Source organism: Colobus angolensis, unplaced genomic scaffold (genome assembly GCF_000951035.1).
Source record: "Colobus angolensis palliatus isolate OR3802 unplaced genomic scaffold, Cang.pa_1.0 Scaffold62, whole genome shotgun sequence".
Taxonomy (NCBI): domain Eukaryota; kingdom Metazoa; phylum Chordata; class Mammalia; order Primates; family Cercopithecidae; genus Colobus; species Colobus angolensis.
This window is the reverse complement of record NW_012119821.1, coordinates 10,695,860-10,717,410: the sequence shown is the minus strand read 5'-3', so window position 1 is coordinate 10,717,410 and position 21,551 is coordinate 10,695,860. Positions and strand designations below refer to the sequence as shown.

The following is a 21,551-nucleotide window of genomic DNA, read 5'->3' as shown; positions in this document are numbered from 1 at the left end:
TCAGAGTTGATAGGTATGAACACATGTTTCTCTCTTCCTTAGGATTCCATTACTGGTTGAACTATGGCACAAGGATAAAATGAGTAAAGATTTACTTCTGGGAATTGCGAGAATCCAGCTTTCTAATGTCTTGTCTTCAGAAAAAACTCGTTTTTTAGGTTCTAATGGTGAACAGTGTTGGCGTCAAACTTACAGTGAAAGTGTGCCTATTATAGCAGCACAAGGGTAATGCATTTCACAGAATTGGTCTTTGCTTTTTCTTTTTAATTCATTGAATGATTTTGATTAGCCAGCTACCATTTCACCCTTTCATAACCTCTTTTTTCTGGTCTTCTCTGACCTGTGGCAGTTATACCCCACTTTGCCCTTTAGCTTTCTGATACGCATTTCACCTCACAAAAGTCAGGAGTCTGTGCTACCACAGTATTGTAATAGTCAGATGGCTAATTATTTTCCTTCCCCTCTCTAGCTTTAGAATTTTAAATGTAAGACCTATTTTTTTTTATTTTGTGATTTGAGATTAAACTTTATAATGTGTTTTATATTATTTTGCATTGGGAATGGCTGAGACTGTTTTCCCACTTAAAATATTTTACTCCTACCCCAAATCAAAAGTCTGAGGACATTATAGATATTTGGCAGTCAGAGGCAGTTTTTAAAATAATTATTGGTTTTTTGCCCTGAACTTCATTGCCACAAAGAAAAACTTGAGTTTTCTTAAATGTATTTTAAATACAGTAAAATACTTGTTGAATTATCTTTTTAAAATTAACAATAAAAGTTTAAAATTTAATTTAACATTATATATCATATGCCCTTTATCGTTCAAGATAAGACTAAAAAAAGATAGAAATAAGGCTCAGTAAAATTTTAGATCTAAAAGTATTATTGAAATGTCTTTCCTTATTCCTCACCATTCGTAGCCATTTTGTCTCAACTCCTATTATTGAAGAATCTTTCTTAAAAATTAGTTTTTTTCTGTCATCATAAGAGGATAATAAAATCATTAATCATGAAAGCTATTTTAATGCTGCCTGTTTGTTATGAATATTTATTTTTATTGCCCTACTTTGTAGACAGAAGTTTTAGGAGATTTACTTAAGTAAGAACCTTAGATACTGTCAGGAGTTTCTGTCAGATATAGTCATGTTTCGTTTAACCTTATTCACTTCTTCTGAAATCTGTGAGATTACAAGAGGAAAATGTAAAAGTTGGTTAATTAAGCTTTCTAATTGTGTGAGGACCATTCGTTCAAGTTTTGTTTGACCAGAGTATATTTGATTTAGACAAAATCATGGTTTTGTGTTGCTAATATTTTATTTTCTTTCTAATATTTTCTCTTGTTTTCATTTGGCTAATGGCAAATGCTGCATGCAGTTCTATGATGCAAAGAGGTGCTCATTATGATAATACTAACATATAATTATCCTAGAAGCATTGCTTATGTGCCGATTATGCCTAGAGGCATTGCTTATATCTAGTAAAATATTTATGAGTGTGTACATCCCAGGAAAAGTAGAAAAAAGAATTCAGAATAACCAGTATAATCAAGAGTAGGGGAATTGTTAAGTATATTTTACTACATAAATTCATTTGTGTATTTTACAGGCAATAAAAAAAAATCACATTTTTAAATTAATATTATGATGTGAGAAAATGCCCCTGAAGTAAATAGGAAAACAGGACAAAACTATATGAAGTCAACATGGATGTGTGCATGTATATCTATATGTAAATAAAACAGGAAGGAAATAAACTACATATTAGCAATAATTACCTGTGGGCAGTAAGATTTTAAATTTCACCTTTATACCTTTTACAGCTCTTAAAGGGGTCATTTTGTAGTAAACGTATGCATGTATTTAGCAGGGTGTTTGTGATGATCAGTTTATATATGTGGATGGTGTTGAAGCCTACAGAAGCTACTGCAGTTTCAAAAACAATAGAGTTAGGTGCAGAAAATATTGCTTACTCCCCATTGCTAAAGCACTGTGGAAATAAAAGGAAAAATGATATAAAAGTATTTCTGTGACTTTTAAGGTATTTCTTATTTTATTTGTAGATCAAATAACAGGATAGCAGATCTTTCTTACACAGTGACTCTAGAAGATTACGGACTAGTAAAAATGCGTGAGATTTTTGTCTCTGATTCATCTCAGGTAAATACAATTGAATGTTATCAAATTATTTTTTAAAAGGAATCTTATGTGCGTATGTGTGTGAGTGTTTAAATGTACTTTTTGGTTCATCTCTTAGGGTGTGTCTGCCATACAACAAAAGCCATCTTCTCTTCCTCCAGCACCTTGTCCTTCAGAGATCCAGACAGAGCCTCGTGAAACCTTAGAATATAAAGCAGCACTTGAACTAGAAATGTGGAAGGAGATGCAAGAAGATATATTTGAAAATCAGGTTACTTTTTAAATGTTACTTTAAAAGTTCTGTTTTGTCTCTTTGTATATTTTTCCTTCTCCATAGCAAGGTTTAATCTCTAAGTTCTGTAGGTACTTTATCTAATTTTTTTGAATGTCAACAATGCCTTAAAAAAAAAAATTGAGAATCAAAAAATACCTGAAATGTGGCAACTTGGCAGAAGCCACTCAGAATTCTGTAAACTTTCTTCATGATTATTGGGTAAAATTAGGAAGTTACTCTTTAAATTTCATGTCCTCATTTGGCATACGCTCCTGGAACTCGCATCATTAGTCTCCAAATAAGAGTTAGAAAGCACAACCCACTGTTAGCTTTATACTTTCCTGAAGTGAACTCAAATGGATATTATTTGCCTCAGGCATCCTTTTTTTTTTTAAGAATAAAAAAGAATGCGTGAAAAAATCATATTAGTGATTAGCATCGGTTCTTTGACAACTGATTCATTTATTTGACATATTTGGGGTTTTTTGGTGACTTTATTTTTCTTTCTTTTGTAGCTGAAGCAGAAAGAACTGGCTCATATGCAAGCTCTTGCAGAGGAATGGAAGAAAAGGGACCGAGAAAGAGAATCACTAGTAAAGAAAAAGGTAGTAACTTGTGTAAAAGTGAGAAAGAAAAGGAAGAATATTAATGATAGTATCTTGTATTTGCATTAAAGACAGTCTCTGGAAGGAATAACTAATTATAGTGGTGATATGTTGGCATGGAAGAAGTAGATGGTGGCTCTGGATAGAAGGGAGGCATTTCACTGTAAAGTATTTTGTGCTTTTGGAATATGCAAATGTATTACCTATTCAAAAAATATATAAATATAGGCCAGGTATGGTGGCTCACACCTGTAATCCCAGCACTTTGGGAGGCTGAGGGAGGATTGCTTGAGGCCATGAGGTTGAGACCAGCCTGGACAACATACTGAGACCCCCATCTCTTAAAAAAACTGTGTGTGTGTATGAATATACAAAAATGAATAGAGAAAAACCCAGCTGATGTATAAAAAAGAAAAAGATAGCACATTTCAATATATATATAACTACATATTATAATCTGTAAGTTAGTAAGATGTCTCAAAAGTTTAAGCTATTTTTAAGAATTATGAAATAAACCACATTTTTAAAAATGATAACATGAGACCATCTGATTTTACTCCTGAAGCAAGAGCTTAATATTTGTCCATTTACACTCAAGTTATTAAATAAAACAACCCTAACAGTTAGACTTTCTTCAAATATTCTATTAATAATTTTAGGACTTCAGAAATACTCTTAGTGGTTAGTCAGTATTCAGCTTCAGATTTGAGGGGACGGCTCTACAGGTCTCCAGTGCTCCTTCTCTCTGTAACCCCCTCCTCTCATCAACTCTAGTTGCCTCAGCCTCTCTAGTCTCCATTCCATTTTCTCAGCTCAGCAAGATTGCTAGTGTCTGTTTGGGTTCCCCTTTCTTGAGCTACAGTCTTCAGGCAGTAAGCTAGATATATTGTAGGGGTTGCCTCATTTATTTCCCACCTTTTAGAGATCATCATCCTGTGCTGCCAGTTGCCCAATGGCTGAAAACAGTTGTTTCATAAATGTTGTTTAATTTGTGTTTATAGAGGAGGGCCATTTGTCTTTTATGGGTGGAAACAGAAGTATACAGGCCTTTGATTTTAAAATAACCATATCAGCTTTTTCTAACTTAATTCTCACCATTAAAAACTTGAATAACCAGTGAACTTTTAAAAAAGCTGAAAGACAAAAATAAGAGTACATCAAAGTCTCTATTCTTTAGAAAAGTTCAGATAATCAATATTACAATAATTAGAAGCCCTGACATACATTTTAACATTATACTAGTTATCTTGTTATTTAAGAGTGAGTTTTATATTAAGTAGTAGTTACAGACCTCACCTATTAGATATTCATTGAATCTGGGGGAGCTGGAAAATATCATTTTAATTTTTAAACTTTTTAGCCTAGCCTTTTAGACAAGATGAGTTTATCCTTGAACCATTTTTCTTCATTGCTGTTAAAGAGTATTTTAGTATTGAGGTCTGCAAAATTCAAATCAGGAAATATTTGAAAAGTTAATAAAATTACTAGAACCGTGACAAAAATTCAATTTGTGCCATAATTAAACTTTCTGTGAAAACTCACCAAGTAATTTTTGGTTTATTGTCATTTTGGTAATAATGATCTTTTCAGCTGAAATTTGTAATTGGTTTCCATTTATACAGCTTCTACTCTTTCAGCCCGAAATCATGAGTTCCTGGCTAGTTAATAACTCCAGTCAGAAAACAATGTGATGCCTACCTAATAAGTGATTGTGCTGTGTACTTAAATTAATCATATAGTAAAGGTAGATTTGAGATTGAGATTTGCCATTTTCTTTCAACCTAAGTGCATTTTTGAGACCACATACTTTAATTCATTTGTCTTAAAGTATCCTGTCTTGCATGGGATCAGTTTTTCTTTTACATTTTTTCAACCACTACAAAATAAAGTCAGTAGTGAGAAAAAAAAAAGTTGCTTTTCAGTATGATCAAATATTTTAAAGCTAAATACTCAGATTCTCACTATAGTATTTTTTAAATGTCAATTTTATGTGAGCCTTTTCTGTTTATTTTTGTTTTATTTACCTAATTTTTTTTTTAAAAAAAAGAAAAACGATGTATAACTTCTTTCATACTTTGAAATTTTACCTGAAGGAGTAAATCTATATGTGGTTCATGTTCTGCCCTCTGGAGCAACTGAGATATACTGTCTTACATATGACTGTCCATCAGATAGCTGAAGATAGTCATTACCCACATAGAAAGAAGACCTCAGTTCTACATAAGGGAGCATGAGGAAGTGTTCTGTAGATAAGATCATGCTTTCACTTTGGTGAAGATTGGTGAATATTGCCAGGTAGACTCAAAAGGTATTCCAGACACAGCCCCTATAGCAAAAGGCAAAGAAGTTTGAAATAGACTCTGCATTAAGAAAATTATAAGTAGTTTGATGTGGGAAGAGGGGAAGAAAGAGTGTGCCTCAAGAAATAAGAGAAGTTGATGCCCTGGAGAATAAATGATCTCATAATCCATTATGTAGAGTTTAGACTAGATACTGTAGGGTTTTTTTAACCAGGCCTTCCTGAGAGAATGAAGCCCTTAATACCCTAAGGGATCCATTATTGGTAATAAATTCACTTTATCCTGTGCATCTAAAATGGTAGTTAGTACCATTTTAGGAGAGGATGGAGAAAATAATTAAATCATTTTCTGTGTTTTGTGGTTCAGATGATAAACCCTAGTTGAGAAAGGTAGAAATATCAGAATTTTTTTAAATGAAGATTTTTATATAAAATAAGATAATGAGGTTTTCATTCTGTAACAATAATTCTGATGGAAGTATAGTGGATAGAATAGAGGAATGTGAAACTAACGTCCAGGAGACCAGGAAAGCAATATGTCTTAAAGAAAACGAAAGCCAAAAAGTTATAGTAGCGAAAGGTTGTGGAAAAAAGGTGGGTGTTATAGAGATGATTTTAAGGAGGTTTAGGACCTCAAGCGCTAAGACGTCCTCACGGCTGCTCACAATCCTACTGCTTTCCCTAGTCAATTCATTTTCTCACTCACCAGAACAGTTAGTTTTTGTCTTAACAGACAATCCTTCCTCATCCTTACTCAGTTTGTCTCTGTCTTTGAAACACTTCCTCTACTTGGCTTCTTTGACTATACTTTTTTTTGGGGCTATACTTTACTACTGTTGTATTCCGCTGTGTTCACTGGTCTCTCTTTCCTAATTGTCATGCTAGATTCTCCTCACGTTGGCTTTATTGGCTTGTCCCAGAGCCCTGTCCTCAAGTATCATCTTTTCTTCTCTCGGTATGCTCACTCCTTTGATGATTTCATTCACTCTCTTGGCGTTATATACACCAAGTCACCCACCACACAGACACCCCCATCCCCTTACTTCTTCCCTGGACTCTGCACTTGGCTATTTAGTTGCTTACCCTACATACGCGTTTCAAATTTAACAGTCTTTTGTTTTCATCCTCTGTAAATTTAGATTAAGTCTAATATATTAGAGGATGTGGAAATCATAATATATGAATAACAGTTAAAATTTGTGTTTATCTTGGAGAAGAAAAAACACCAGAAGGAGGAAATATGGCCATCAGCACTGTCAAATTCATAAAAGCACATTTTTTCTTTGAATTGGAGGATGTAAATTGTGACTTTCCTATTCTCAGGTCCTGTGTTTCAGTGAAATGATACATATTTTTGAATTTGTGTGTGTTTTAAGTTTGGGAGAAGGTAGGTAACTTTTTTTTTTTTTTTTACTATATTTTAGGTGGCTGAATATACTATTCTAGAAGGAAAACTTCAAAAAACTCTAATTGACTTGGAGAAGAGAGAACAGCAGCTTGCTAGTGTGGAATCAGAGGTATTTCATTCATCTATCATATTTTTTTTTTCATCTATCATATTTTTTTTTTCAGCATAGAGGGATTTCTTGCAAAGTAGAAATACTATTTTGAAAGTTAGGTGCAAAATAGTCCCGAGAGAGAAGGGATTCAGGATGGGCTGCTTATAAGAATGAGACAGCAAAGACTGGAACTAGAGGTATTCCATTTGTCTTACATAATTATTTACAAAGAGGTGGAAAGTGGTGTTATTAGTAAGCATGTCATCTATCATATATCTTTATTTCACAGTCTATATATGAAATTCTTACTGTTTATTACTTTGTGCTCTATATATTTCATGAAAATTGTCTTTTAGACATGCAGAAAACTGCTGTTCAAACTGCTGTTCAGCATATCTTACATATTGGAATAGGTAGAAAAGTATGTCAGAGTGTTTAAACTTAATAGTGTAGATATGTTCCTAATACAAAGGCTCTGTTCTGTGCGATTAGGCAAGAATCAGACGTTTCTAAAAGAAGAGAAACTTAGGCATATTTGCTTACACAAATAAAAAGGTTTTATTCAAATGGAAATGTTAAGTGGTTAGGGTTTTGAAGTGAGTTTATACAAATCGTTTATGGATTTTTATATGTGTGTATAATAGTATTAAAGTGATTGAAAATTTATAATGGTACACTTGAACATTAACTCTCTAATAACTGAAAAATATGTGAAAATAAATTTGTCAATATCCTGAACATTTGAGTATATAGAAAGATATTGGAATGTTGAATAGTATAATACAGCTAGTAGTAAACCAACCTCTTAAAGATGCCTTTGTTTTAAGCTTCAAAGAGAAAAAAAGGAACTGCAATCAGAACGTCAACGGAACCTGCAAGAACTGCAGGACTCTATCCGTAGGGCCAAAGAGGATTGTATTCACCAAGTAGAACTAGAAAGGTTAAAAATCAAACAACTTGAAGAGGATAAACACCGCCTTCAGCAACAGGTTGGATAACGTACTTGTCATCTTTTTATACTTAGTTTATTTGCATTCTAGTAATAAGAGAAATAGTTCACTACTAAAAAGTGGTAAAATTCACAGTACTTTAGACTATTAATCACATTTATTGCACTGAGATTCAAATATACTTTAAGTTGGATCTTCTAACTATTTTGTGTGAAATTGTGCATATTTCAGGTCATTTCCAACTTAAATCTTTTTCTGATAAGTCTTCTTTAAGCAAACAGATATTCTTCATGTAGCACTAAACCAAATTCATTTAAGGACCAAATTTAGTTAAGATCCAAATTTCATGAGAGAATTGTCAGTGTTCCTGTTTCTTCTCCTCATACTCAGTAAAGCTGATTGATATAATCAACACTGTTGTCCTTGTTTTTGTATTTTCTCTTCTCAGCTTCTGCATCACCACTCTCCTTGTTTTTCTCTATCTTTCTGGCCACCCTCAGGCTCTTTTGCAGGCTTGTCTTCCTTTAACCATTACATATTAGACTTCCTTCAAGCTCAGGACTTACTTTCTGCAAAAATAATCTTATTCATGATTTCATGCCCATGATTTCAGAGACAATCTGTACATCTGGGGACTTTCACATCCAGGGTCATATCCAAGACCTTACCTTTGCCCTCTAGACCCATATATCTGATTGCGTTTTTGGCATCTCTATTCAGATGTCTTAAAGGCATTTAAAACCCATTGTGGCCCTTGTCTCCATACTTGACCTTCTACCTTTAAATGTTCTTTGTTTCAATGATGGGCCCCTCTAATCTACTCCTCATGTTGTAGCCAGAATGATATTTTTGAAATTTGGGAATCTTGATACTCTCCTCTTTAAAATCTTTCAGCATTGTCTCGTTGCTCATAGGACAAAGATCAGAATCATTGCCTTGTCCTGCAGCCCTCTGCATAGATCAGAGCCTGTCTCTCTGACTTCATCCCACACTCTTGTGCCTGTGCTGTATACTCTCTGGCCATGCTTGTCTTCCATCAGTTTCTCAGGCATGCCATGCTCACTTCACGCACAGGATCTTCATGCTTGCTGCCATTATCTGGGCCTGATGTACTCTGTTCCTCTTTCGATTTTAAGCTAAAACATCACCTACTCCTAGAAATCTTCCCTACTTCATGCTCCCCAAGTCTAGGTCAGGTTTTAATTTTATGGTCTCATAGGACATTATTCTCCTATTCTTTTTCTTTATGATATGTCATATCAGTTTGTTTTTATTTTCATTAGCATGATAATTTAATCAGTATCAGATTGTTTGCTCCATAAAAACTGTTCTGGTTTATAGCTGTATCCCAGGAGTCCAGGCCAGTTGTCAACACATAATAGGGGCTCAATAAATATTTGCTAAAAAAAAGAATCAAGCTGTTAAAAATTAAGCTTATCTTTCTTGAAAAATTCCAGTGTAGATTAGATATGTATGATGAATGCCTCCCAAGTCTTCAGTAAATTTTCTCATGAACAGTTTCCACAGCAGCACAGGGCCATTATTTAGGTGGTTGTAAAAATATGAATTTGATTGTTACCAAGTAGGGTAGACTCGTTTAAAATACAAAAGATAAAGTTGTAAAAGTGGGCACTTGTGGGATTCACCAGTAATGCTTCTCTTCTTCCACTTAGCAGGAAGATTCAACCATCTAGAACAAAGGCTCTTAACACGTATTCGAGTCACCAGGACAGCTCTTGAGAAATACGCATGTTTGTACCTTGTCTAAGACTGGTATAAGCAAGGCACGGTGGTTCACACTTGTAATCTCAACACTTTCAGAGGCCAAGGTGGGAGGATTGCTTGAGCCCAGGAGTTCAAGACCAGCCTGGGCAACATGGCAAAACTGCACCTCTGCAAAACATATAAAAATTAGCCAAACATGGTGGTGCACACCTGTGGTTCCAGCACTCAGGATTCTGAAGTGGAAGCATCACTGGAGCCCAGGAGGTCAAGGCTCCAGTGAGCTGTAATCACAACATTGCACTCCAGCCTGAGCAACAGAACGAGACACTTTCTCAAAAAAGAAAAGACTTGCAGATAGTGTTGTATATTGTGTAGTTTACTTCTTTGTAGGAATAACTAACTTTGGTGGGAAGAACTGGTATTTTGGAAAAATTACCCGGAGCACACTTCTATTCTTGAACTACTGTTCTAAAACCTGGGGGAAAAAAGGGGAGGTAAGAAGGACAGGAGAAGTTACCAAGATGCCCAGATTGCTAAGTCCATGACTGTATACGTATCACATTTTAGGTATGGAAAAGCTCTTTGGGCCCTTACCTTGACCATGTTATGTGTCACACAATTATATAGAATTATATAGAATCTATACAATTGTGTGTATAGAATTATACACACAATTCTAACTAGACTGGCAGAAGGGACAGTTAAACACACTGTCAGTGAGAGCTGATGAAGATAAAGTATCTGTACTCAAATAGATTATAGCAGGCACCGGAACTCAAATCACTATATTTATGGATCACTTAGCAAAGGAAGAAGAGCCCAACATGCCTTGATAGCTTACTGCTTTATAACCCTATTGTAACAAGAATTGTTTATGATAATGTTCTGGAATTGTGAAGAAACTACCAAATTTAATGGTTTCTTAGCTTTTGTTTAAAACAGAAAAGTGACAGACTTTAGAAAGGTTTCTATTCAACTTTGGATGTTAAAAAATAGGTAAACTTCTGTCATATGGAAAATTCTCATGTATGGAACACCACATTACCTAAAGATGCTAGATAAATCCTAATTATTACTGATGATTTCCATTTTTGCCACATATTTTCTTAGTATTAATATTTCAGATTTAGGTAAGTCCTATGCCTTAGGGAAGAGGTAATTGGTTTATCTAATGATGGATAGTCATAGCAGTACATGTTTTTGGAAAACATCTTCAGCAGTCTTTGTTCGCATTTCAAAAAAAATCTCATTCAAGAAGAACATCTTCATACCTTTTTTTAGAAAAAATTTGAAACTGTTCTAAGAGAAATTTGAATATTCAGTCAAGGCTGACTGTTGTGTCATTTTGTTTTTCAGGAAGTACTGACTGCTTTAAAGAAAGCATTATTCAAGGGGATAAAAAAGTCTGAAGTCGCTTTTTGCCCCTGCTACTGACTTAGCTCACTAGGTCTTTGACACTACCTCAATTATTTAGCCTCTTTGACTTTCAGTTTTTTTTTTTTTTAACCTATTAGTATGAAGGAATTGAACCAAATAATCTTTAAATTACCTTAACTTGTAATAGTATCTGAATTTGTAAAATTCATACGGTACCAAACTCTAGAAACAAGAAATGCTACATTAAAATTGAGCTTATTTTTATTTACATGGATACTTATCTGGCATATCTGTAATGCTCAGTCTTTTTTTGGCAGGGGGTCAGGATTATTCATTTTTTCACATTTTATTTTCATTACATTGGGCCAGGCAGAGTCATGCACCAGAGTATTGATGATTATGTTATTCTTTTGCTTTCAAACAGTAACTGTCTCTAAATTCAAGATCTGGAGCAGAATCAGAAGAGGTTGACCACTGCTGCTGGGGGCTAGGGATCTCTGGGAAAAAGGAGTCAGCGTGGAGCTGACTATGGAGGCCTTATGTTCCAGGGCTCCATTGGGGTAACCGAGGATCTTCCATGTGGCTCAGAGGAGCTCCTCAAAACACAGGCCTGGAGTTAGAACTTAGGAATTGGAAGGACGACCACATTTGTAAAGACAGAACCTGAAAAGATGTCGTCCTTCCATCTGTATCCCAGAATCCTGTGTAGGCCTTCTCCTTAAGTAGAGGGCCAGGGTTGGGTTGTTGGCATCAAAGTAGTCCGGTAAAAGTCTGGAAACTTCTCACCATCTCTTCTTTATGTTCCTGTGCTTTGGACACTGGGTAGTTGCTTTAGACTATTCCTGATTGTTCGTCCTCAACTCTTCAAATTCAAGAAATTTCCATTCTTTTATAAACTGAATCTCCCAGTCACTCCTTGATTTACTTAACTGGGCTGATGGTTTTTCTGGTTTCTTTTTCCTTCTTTGTTTTCTGAGGATTTCTAGTAACTTTGGCCTGAAATCTTTTTCTCTGTTTTTATTCCTGAGTCTTCTCCTGAGATTCTTTTCCACTGTAGCTGTAGGGCCTAATCCTGGGTTGGCAGAGAACTTGCACTTACTCTGCTCTAATGGAATCCAGGAGAGACAGAGTTGCCTTAGTGTTGAAATGTGTTAGCTCATCTCTGCTTCTGTTGGTCTCTTGCTGAATTTTTTCTTACATGCGACATCTTAAGAAAAGCGTAAAAAAAGTATATATCTGAAGGTAACTTTTAAATTTGACGTTTGAGCTTTACCAAAAACATTTTCATGATACTATTTGATAAGAAATTTCATATTCTTCAAAAGTTTTTGTATAATCAGTTGATTTACTGAATTTTTAATTACTAAGGATCTTTATTTTCCTCATTATACCTAGCAGTTTTCCAGATTTTCTACTATGAGCATGCTTTAGAATAAAAAAAAAAAGACCCTGTTGAATTGAATTCTTTATTGTTAAACTTTGCATATCATTGTTTTGAAATGGCTAAACTTTTTTTAATACAGCTTAATGATGCTGAAAATAAGTATAAGATTTTGGAAAAGGAGTTCCAACAGTTCAAGGACCAGCAAAACAACAAACCAGAAATCCGTCTACAGTCTGAAATAAATCTTCTCACCTTGGAAAAGGTACACATGTTAATTTTGCACAGTTTAACTAGTCCCAGTGATCAATTTATAAAATCAGTAAATAATGTGTATACAATGTAATAATGTTTTGCTGTAATGTTCTGATGTCAAATAACGCATCAGAGAATTAAAGGCACATGATATTATTAGTACTTGAATTTCTTGGCTTATGTCACTTGTAGCTTATACAAATTAGAGTCCTTGGTTGCAGACATCTCAGAATTGACTAACTCTAGTAAGGAAGGAATTTACAAAACTTTCAGGAGGCTAAAGAACTATGGGCAGGATAGGGGAAGCAAGGCATAGCCAAGATCCTGTCAGAAAACAGTCTACTTTGGATGCTCCTGTTGGTGCTGTCACTGCCATGTCACTGGATTCCCTGCCCTCTGATTCTAGTGTCATGCTGTTGAACTGTTTTGTGGTAGCCATTGTGAGTATTCTCTCCATGTATCACCCCTGTAGATTCGATGTCCTAGGTAGGAGTATTCATTTGAACCACACACTTGCACTCTGTCTGTCAGCTAGAAAGAAGGCATGGTTGTCTTATTTTGTTTTCTATTGTTGGAAGCCATGTTCTTCTCATTTAAATTGAGATTCCTCCACAAACAGAATGTTCGGGTGTTAGGCATTAAAAATAATGTCCATTAGACAATCTAAGTTTGACAATATGTGTTCTTGCATTTTATGATTTGATAACTTTTAGCCATGATTTTAAAAATATAGCATTCAGAGGAAAATAACACAGGTAATACATAGGAAAATTACCTTCAAAGTTTAAGGATTTGATTGTGCCAGCCATTCCCTGTCTTTTCCTACTCAGCTTTGTGTTGAAGGCGTCCTTGCCCTCATAGACTCGCCACCAGGGGGCACTAGCAGAAGACTGGTGGGTGGCAGTTGGATCAGTGCTGCAGTAGTTTTTTCCATCTCTCTACTTCCTTTATTTTCACCGGCAGTAGTAGAATCTTTTTATGGTTCCATGTCCCATCAAAGAGCCCTTCTCTCCAGCTTCCTTCCTCACTGTCATTCTAGTTCACTGGACAGCAGAGCTCTAGTGAGCATTTCCTGTGGGCATTTCTATAGTTTGGCTCTGTGTCCCCACCCAAATCTCATCTTGTATCTCCCATAATTCCCAGATGTTGTGGGAGGGACCCGGTGGGAGATAATTGAATCATGGGGGCAAGTCTTTTCTTGTGCTGTTCTCCTGATAGTGAATAAGTCTCACAACATCTTATGGCTTTAAAAAATGGGAGTTTGCCTGCACCAGCTCTCTCTTTGCTTGCCACCATCCACATAAAATGTGACTTGCTCCTCCTTGCCTTCTACCATGATTGTGAGGCTTCCCCAGCCACGTAGAACTGTGAGTTCTCCATTAAACCCGTTTCCTTTGTAAATTGCCCAGTCTCAGGTTTGTCTTTATCAGCAGCATGAAAACAAACTAATATAGGCATCATGTTAACATTCAAAAAGTTTCAAATGCTGGAGCATTTTAGATTTTTGGATTGGAGATGCTGAACCTGTAGTAGTAGTTTACAAAATAGGGCTGATACGAGAATGCTGGAAGTAAAGGTAATTTTTGGCCATATGGGGGAAGGTCTTAGATGCTAAGTGAAAGAATTCAAATTTTATCTGGTAAGAAAAGTCAGATGTTACTCCCAAGTTTGTAAGATTGGTGTAATGGATGTTAATAGAAATGAGTTTTGATGAATCGTAATCAGAAAGCAACACTGGGGGCTGCGTGCAGTGTCTCATGCCTATAATCCCAGCACTTTGGGAGGCCACGGTGGGCAGATTGCTTGAGCTCAGGAGTTCAAGGCCAGCCTGAGCAACATGGAGAAACCCTGTCTCTACAGGAAAAAAAAAAAATACGTATATATATATAATGTATGTGTATATATACACACATACACGTATATATGTGTATATATAATGTACATACACACTAGCTGGATGTGGTGACATGTACCTGTTGTCCCAGCTACTCAGGAGGCTGAGGTGAGAGGAGCACTTGAGCCCAAAAGAGACTACAGTGAGCTATGATCCCACCACTGCACTTCAGCCTGGGCGACAGCAAGAACTTATCTCAAAAAAAGAAAAAAAAAAAAACAAAGTAGCATTGGAGAGTGAGAGATAGACTTCCATGTTTGGGAAAATGGACTAAAGAATAACAATCACAGCCAAGAGTACTTTGAGAGAAGTAGTGTCTGGTGTCTGCTAAAGTGTGGCAGGGAGAGAAAGACTGTGGAATAGCTTCAAAATCTTTTACTTAATAAATCCAGCACTCAGATCCTTAAAGCTTATGTTGAGATACTATAATCTGACAGTAGGCTGTGGACTAGATTCCTTTAGGAGCTTTTAATACTTATTGTGTACTTTCTATACTTATTTCAGAACTACCATAATCCAAACTAAATTCTAAACTTTCCAAGGCAGAAACCATGTTATAGCTGTTTTCATATTACCTGTTCTTAGGACAGCACACTGTACCTTGTAGCACTGAGTAAACATTTTGTTAATCATGATGATGAACCAGCACCATCTTTGCTACTCAGAATTTTCATTTATTCATTTATTCAGCAAAAATTAATGGAGGGCATGTTGTCATCTTGTTACAAAACTGTTTTGAGATGTTAAGTTGCTGCTAATCATTCCACCAGCTATTTATTGAGTACCTTCTGTGTTACCAGGATTATAGTTAGTCTTGAATTGAACAAGACAGATTCCTCAGGGAGATCCATTATAGAGGAGAGAGTAAAAAAATAACGAGATCATTTTTGTTTATGTCAAACATGAAAGTAATAAAAAAGGTGATGTCATATTGAATGTGGCAATGTAGGTGGCCTGTCAGGATAGATACTACCCCACAGAAGGTGGTTAAGGAAGGCCTTTTTGAGGAGGTAACTAACATTTTAATTGGGACCTGTGAGAAGAGAAGGAGCTAGCAATGTGAAAAGCTGTGGAAGGTGTCCAGGGAACAGCTGCAAAGGAACTGAAGTGGGACTAAGCCTGGATTGTTTGAGGTTGAGGCCGAAGGCCATCCTAGAGCTTGAGGGAAGGAGAATATACAAGATGAGGTTCAAAGTATGGGCCATTAAAGCCATGACAAGGAGTTTAGGTTTTTATTCTAATAGAGTTATAGTGTAATAGTCGTTAACAGTATGAAAATGAGCCACATCACTTTGGTTCAAATCCTAGCTCTGCCACTTGTTTTACTTCTCTGTACTTATTTCCATATCTTTTAAATGGAGGTAGTAAAGTAATAAGGTTGATGACAGATTTAAATGACTCAGTATTTGTAAAATGCTAAGCACAGAACCTAGGACATTGTTTTACTTAAATCCTGTGTTTGTAAATATAAGAGTTAAGTAAATAGTGAGATACCATTGAAGGGTTTTAAGTAGGAGAGTAACTTGATCTTTACATTAAGGAACAAAATTATTCATCTAGTGTGTAGAAAATGTGTGTTAGAGGACAAAACCTGTCTCTTTGGCTTATGACCCATATATTCAACTGCCTGCCCAACATCTTTTCTTGAATGCCTTATAACAGTAGTTCTCAAACTTTCGGACTCAGGGTCCCTTTACTGATGATCACTGTATTAGAAATGGGAAAAAATACCTAGATAACATTTTTATGAAAAATATTTTCTAAAACAAAAAATGGAGAAGAATAACATTGTTTTACTATTTTACAAATCTCTTTAGTGTCTGGGTAATAGACATCTGAAGTCTTATATCTGATTTTGAATTCACTCTGCTGTGATACTACACATCATGTAGCCTCTGGAAAATTCCAGTGTAAAGTGGAAAATTCCAGTGTAAAGTGGAAAATTCCAGTGTGCGTTCACAGGAGAATGAAAGTGGAAAATTCCAGTGTGCATTCACAGGAGAATGAAAGTGGAAAATTCCAGTGTGCATTCACAGGAGAATGAGAGTGGAAAATTCCAGTGTGCGTTCACAGGAGAACGAAAGTGGAAAATTCCAGTGTAAAGTGGAAAATTCCAGTGTGCATTCACAGAAGAATGAGAGTGGAAAATTCCAGTGTGCATTCACAGGAGAATGAGAGTGGAAAATTCCAGTGTGCATTCACAGGAGAATGAGAGTGGAAAATTCCAGTGTGAAAGTGGAAAATTCCAGTGTGCATTCACAGGAGAATGAAAGTGGAAAATTCCAGTGTGCGTTCACGGAAGAATGAGCGTGGAAAGTTCCAGTGTGCGTTCACGGAAGAATGAGCGTGGAAAGTTCCAGTGTGCGTTCACGGAAGAATGAAAGTGGAAAAGACAAATAATCTTTTGGTATTATGAAAATAGTGTCCATCTCCTGGACCCTTGGAGGTCATTCTTCAAGATATCCCTGAATGTCCAAAACTAAACTCAGTCATCTCCCTGAAATACATTTTTTATCTAGTGTTTCTGAACTCAGTAAATGTTTCTGTAGCCTGTTAACTGCCAAGCTATCTTGAGGTACTCTTATGCCCACACTGATTTAATTGCAAGTGTTAATTGATTCTTTTTCTTACCTGTTTGGACAGTCTCTTCATTTTTCTGCCAGTGAACTTGAATCCAGCTGGACATTTCCCACTTCTAAAGTATTTCCGTGTTTATAAATATGAATTCTTTTGTACCTACTAGAAATATTTAAAGCACTCATTGGATAATGTCACATCGATTCTCACAAGATCTATTACGTGGGTGTCTAAGAGTACTTCTCTTTTACCCTGGGGAAATTTAAAGACCAGAAATCAAAATAGTAACAGAGGTATTATCTTATTCATCCCTGAATATAGACTGGTTGACTAGTAATATCCACGATAAAAATAAATTTTAAATGACTTTTAAAATTTCTTCCAACTACGCTTTTATCAAAAGGATAAAAATCATTAAACATATTAAAGGTATAAGCAGTACTGTGAGCTTGCATTGCGAGAGAAAAGTACATAATTGATTTGCCTCTATTTTAGACTTAATACATTCATCCAGCATGTTTAAGTGCCTAGTGAAACAAGGCTTTTCAGCTCTTCTGAAAATTCCTTGTAAATCTTTTTGGAGCCAGAAGAGGGCAGAATCTTATTTCTTAAAATAGTGACAAAGAGATAATTGCACAAAAAGAAAGACCCAAGTTTAAAAGTATCTGATTTAATTTGTAAGCTCTGGTTATGTCTGATTGAGAGCTTTTTTCTTTTCTCATTACCTAATATTCCTATTTCTTACTGAAATTGTCTGAAAATAAGTTAACATATAGTTTTAGCAAATGGAATTGTTGATTCTTTTTACAGGTTGCATATCCCTTATCCAAAGTGCTTGGGATCAGAGGTGTTTCCAGTTTTAGATTTTTTTGAATTTTGGGATGTTTGCATTGTATTTACCTGTTCAGCATCCCTAATCTGAAAATCTGAAGTCTGAGATGCATTTCTTATGTGTCATGTCAGTGCTGAAAATGTACTGGATTTTGGAACACTTTGGATTTTTGGATTAGGGATACCCAACTTGTATTGTGTAAGAAGTGAGTATTAGTTTATGGTTTTCTTTTAGTTAGGAAATTTTTTAATATATATAGCTTAAATAATGGGGACTTTAAAAATGAAATGTGGAAGGCATGTAATTTAGTAGGGCCTACAGAGGTTGAAAAGACTGAAGATATATTGAAAGAACATAGATATTTTTAATTAAGCTAAAATTTATGTACGTAAGAATATTTGGCGAGTATCTACTATATGCCACCCCTGACTTGGGGCAAATGGGAAAGTAAGAGAAAAATCAAAGATAGGAAGGGAAAACTTACATTATCCTTTTGGGACTTCCTTTTGTGACTTCACTTAAAGAGTTCATAAAGTAATTGGGAGATTACTCAGAGAGCAGTAAATGACCTTGAATAATCAAACTCCAAGGAATGTGATAGAAACCATTTGGCGTTCGGAATCTAGTAGTTTTAAGACAGCTTCATGTAGAGGTAGAATCTGAGTTGAGCCTTAAGATTTAGGTAGGCAGAGGAAAAAGAATTGGCAGGCTCAGGAAGTAACTTGGGCAAGGAGTGGGGAAGACACCTGGTTAGAGTAGATTTCCTGTTGAGGAAAGCAGGTTGAGCAGGTAGGACAGATACTATATTTTGCAATGCCTTCAATCCTAGGTCAAGTAGTTTAGGTTTATTACTGTAGATAAATAGTAGCTACTGTAGATTTATTTAATAGTGGTTTTTACAAGATTTGTAGATAGAATAGATTTGAGGCTGGGGAGCCTGGAGAGACAAGAGAACCTCTTATAGTCAAGATGAGTTGAGAACAACCTGGGCTAAGGAAGGTAGTGGTAGGAATATAAAGGAATAGAATTTGAAAATATTTCAAGAGAGAAATGCAGAGTTCCTTGTGACAGAATTGACCTGGGAATAGCAGATTAAGAGACAAAGACAATGCCATACTTCTAGTAAAGAACTAGAATTGTAGGTGTATCAAGGGTAGAACTAGGGAGATTGGAAACCAGTGGATTTTCATCTATGCTTTGAGTTTTACTAGCCTCTGAATGAACTGTAGGTCCTGAGCTGAGTTTTTCTTTCAGGAGTATATAACTTGGCTTATGGTCTATTACCTCAGTCATGACCAAGAAAACCTAAGGAAAAATATAAGTACAAAGGCTTCCAGAAGTTTAAATCTACTTACAGTAAGGGCTCTTAAGAACCCAAGGTCTTTGAATGTCTTGAAATCATAAAATTTTAGTTGTGTACATTGTTTCTGGGAATTGGGTCTATATATTTCTTTAGAATCACAGAGACATCTATATCTTAAAAAATAAGTTAGGAATCATTGATTTGGGTGTAGGAATAAATTAGAAGAATGAGGTTTGTGTCTCAGATTTACTAGCTACAAGATTTTATTAAGAATAAAGAAATTATAACTATAGCTGTGTTTTAAATTAGTGTGACTATGCAAATACAAATTATTTTAATAATTATGGCAGAACAGATATAACCTATCCACAATTTTTTCTGGTGGTGCATTGAGTATAAATAATTCCTCTAGGTTCATCTCTGGCCTAACTCTCATTCTTGGGCTCATCTAGTATACTAGACCTTCTCCAAGACCCATGGACATGATTGCTTATATAATTGAATACTATCCTCTTATCCCACAGGTATAAAAATATTTTTTTCTTTTCTTCTGAGGTATGGCCTCTTGTTAAATTAACAAGTAGCCGGTATACATCTTTGGGGCGTAAGTAGCAGAGATCATCTTCAATAATCTCAGCAGTATTATTCAACTTAAGATGCTTGAGTCTAGTTGTGAAATGTCAACACATTTAAATCCAAGCACTAGGGATTTGTAAAGTAGAAAAGACCTTGACTCCATGTAGTCATATATTACTGCAGAAAATGTTCTGCACTTTTGTGAAGGGAATTTGGCCATCTGCTTTTCCTTTCATTTTATTTTCATATGAGTTTTCTGAAGTTGGAATTTTTGGACAGTATCTTCATTTTTGTTTTCCTGTAAAATACTACAAGCTATATGTATGGGAAAAACTAGACTTGATATAAAAATTAGACTGGTTCAGGCAGATTATTACATTATCACTTAATAGTAAAACTATCTGTTGGCTACATGAATTTGTTTGGTACTTGGTTTGAAACACGGAGTACATTCCAAAACATAGCCAAGTTGGCTTCAGTTCATGTACAACAGATTGCCTGCTGCAAGTATAAATAATCATATTTTTAATTGAATCACTTTAATGTTTTTCTTTATATATTTGAGGAAAAATAGAAAATAGAATGTGTGTTATTAAGGAACATTATTTTTCTTACTCTTGGCTTTATGTTAACATTCTTAAAATATTTTTGACTTTGTACTCTTTCTTAGCAAACTGCTTTCTGATAAAACATTTCACTGTTTTCAGAGTTTCACAATTTTGCCAAAATACAGTTATAAAAGCATCTCTACTGGCTGTCTTCATAAGACAAAATTCCATATGAAGATAGGCCTCCAAAAAGAAAATTTGGCTTCTAAGATTTAGAGTGCCAGCTAAATTGGAATGTTAACAGTTAGAACTGTTTTTTGTAAAAAATGAATGTATTTCTCACTCCATGATCTTTATATAATATATATGTTTAAATACATTTATAGTAACTGTCTGGAGGTTAAGACTAATTCAGTTCTTTTTAGGATAGACAGGCAATAAAAATAAGACTATATTTTAAACAAGAAAATGTTCATGTGCCATAATATTTATAGTAAATTATATAACAGTTTTAGATGATGTCGTATGTTACACTGTATAAACTCTTTTCTTAAGCCAGACTCTTTGTATATATTATCTTTCAGTGGTTGTACACAGTGGTATAGTGTTTCACTTGATATGATTTTAATCACTGTTAGGTTGAACTTGAAAGAAAGTTGGAATCTGCAACTAAGTCTAAACTGCATTACAAGCAGCAGTGGGGACGAGCTTTGAAAGAACTTGCCAGACTTAAACAGGTATGTAGTTTATAGCTTATTCTTTTTATATCTTTTTCCCTTGTTTCTTTGCAAATTCGCATGTTTGGCAATATCTGTTACATTCAGATGTCTGCATTTGAATATTGCTATTTTTTGAGATTAGAGGTTTTTATAAAAATATGTTATAAAGGCAAGATCTTTCTTTTTTATAGTTAGAAACTGAAACAATTGTGTCTTTAAAAAAAAAAAAATGCCAGCTATCCCTTTCCCCAGAAAAAACTGGGAATAATTTATTTTACTTTCACTTATAAAACAACCACTCTTTTCTTTCTTAGGATTAAACTTTCCACTGGGAGTGCCTTTTATGATGAAATTTAAGGATAACTTGAACATTTTGTCAAGTTTAAGAATATATTTCAAATGTTATTCTTAAGACACAGTAATTCAGTAAAGAAAAGGAATTACAGGGAATTTTTGCATGATTTTTAAAGAGTTTAAAAACCTTGATAGAAGTTTTCTGAATTGTTACATATTTTTTTCTTTCCTGCTACTAATCAACAAATGCTGCATGCTTCAGAAGAACTTAGTCTTAATTTTGAACATATTTGATCTGAATCATT

The 21,551-nt window shown here is 35.0% G+C and overlaps 1 protein-coding gene across 3 annotated transcripts in view; it reads left to right on the top strand.

Moving 5' to 3' along the window:
* CEP120 (centrosomal protein 120kDa) overlaps nucleotides 1–21,551 on the top strand; it is a 76,489-nt gene that overhangs the window by 36,055 nt on the left and 18,883 nt on the right. For all 3 annotated transcript variants that reach the window (XM_011963716.1, XM_011963715.1, XM_011963714.1), the window contains 8 exons: nucleotides 43–225; nucleotides 2,063–2,159; nucleotides 2,257–2,409; nucleotides 2,928–3,017; nucleotides 6,741–6,833; nucleotides 7,643–7,804; nucleotides 12,391–12,513; nucleotides 20,872–20,970. In XM_011963716.1, coding sequence (XP_011819106.1) covers nucleotides 43–225; nucleotides 2,063–2,159; nucleotides 2,257–2,409; nucleotides 2,928–3,017; nucleotides 6,741–6,833; nucleotides 7,643–7,804; nucleotides 12,391–12,513; nucleotides 20,872–20,970 — 1,000 coding nt within the window. The remainder of the gene's footprint in view (nucleotides 1–42; nucleotides 226–2,062; nucleotides 2,160–2,256; nucleotides 2,410–2,927; nucleotides 3,018–6,740; nucleotides 6,834–7,642; nucleotides 7,805–12,390; nucleotides 12,514–20,871; nucleotides 20,971–21,551) is intronic.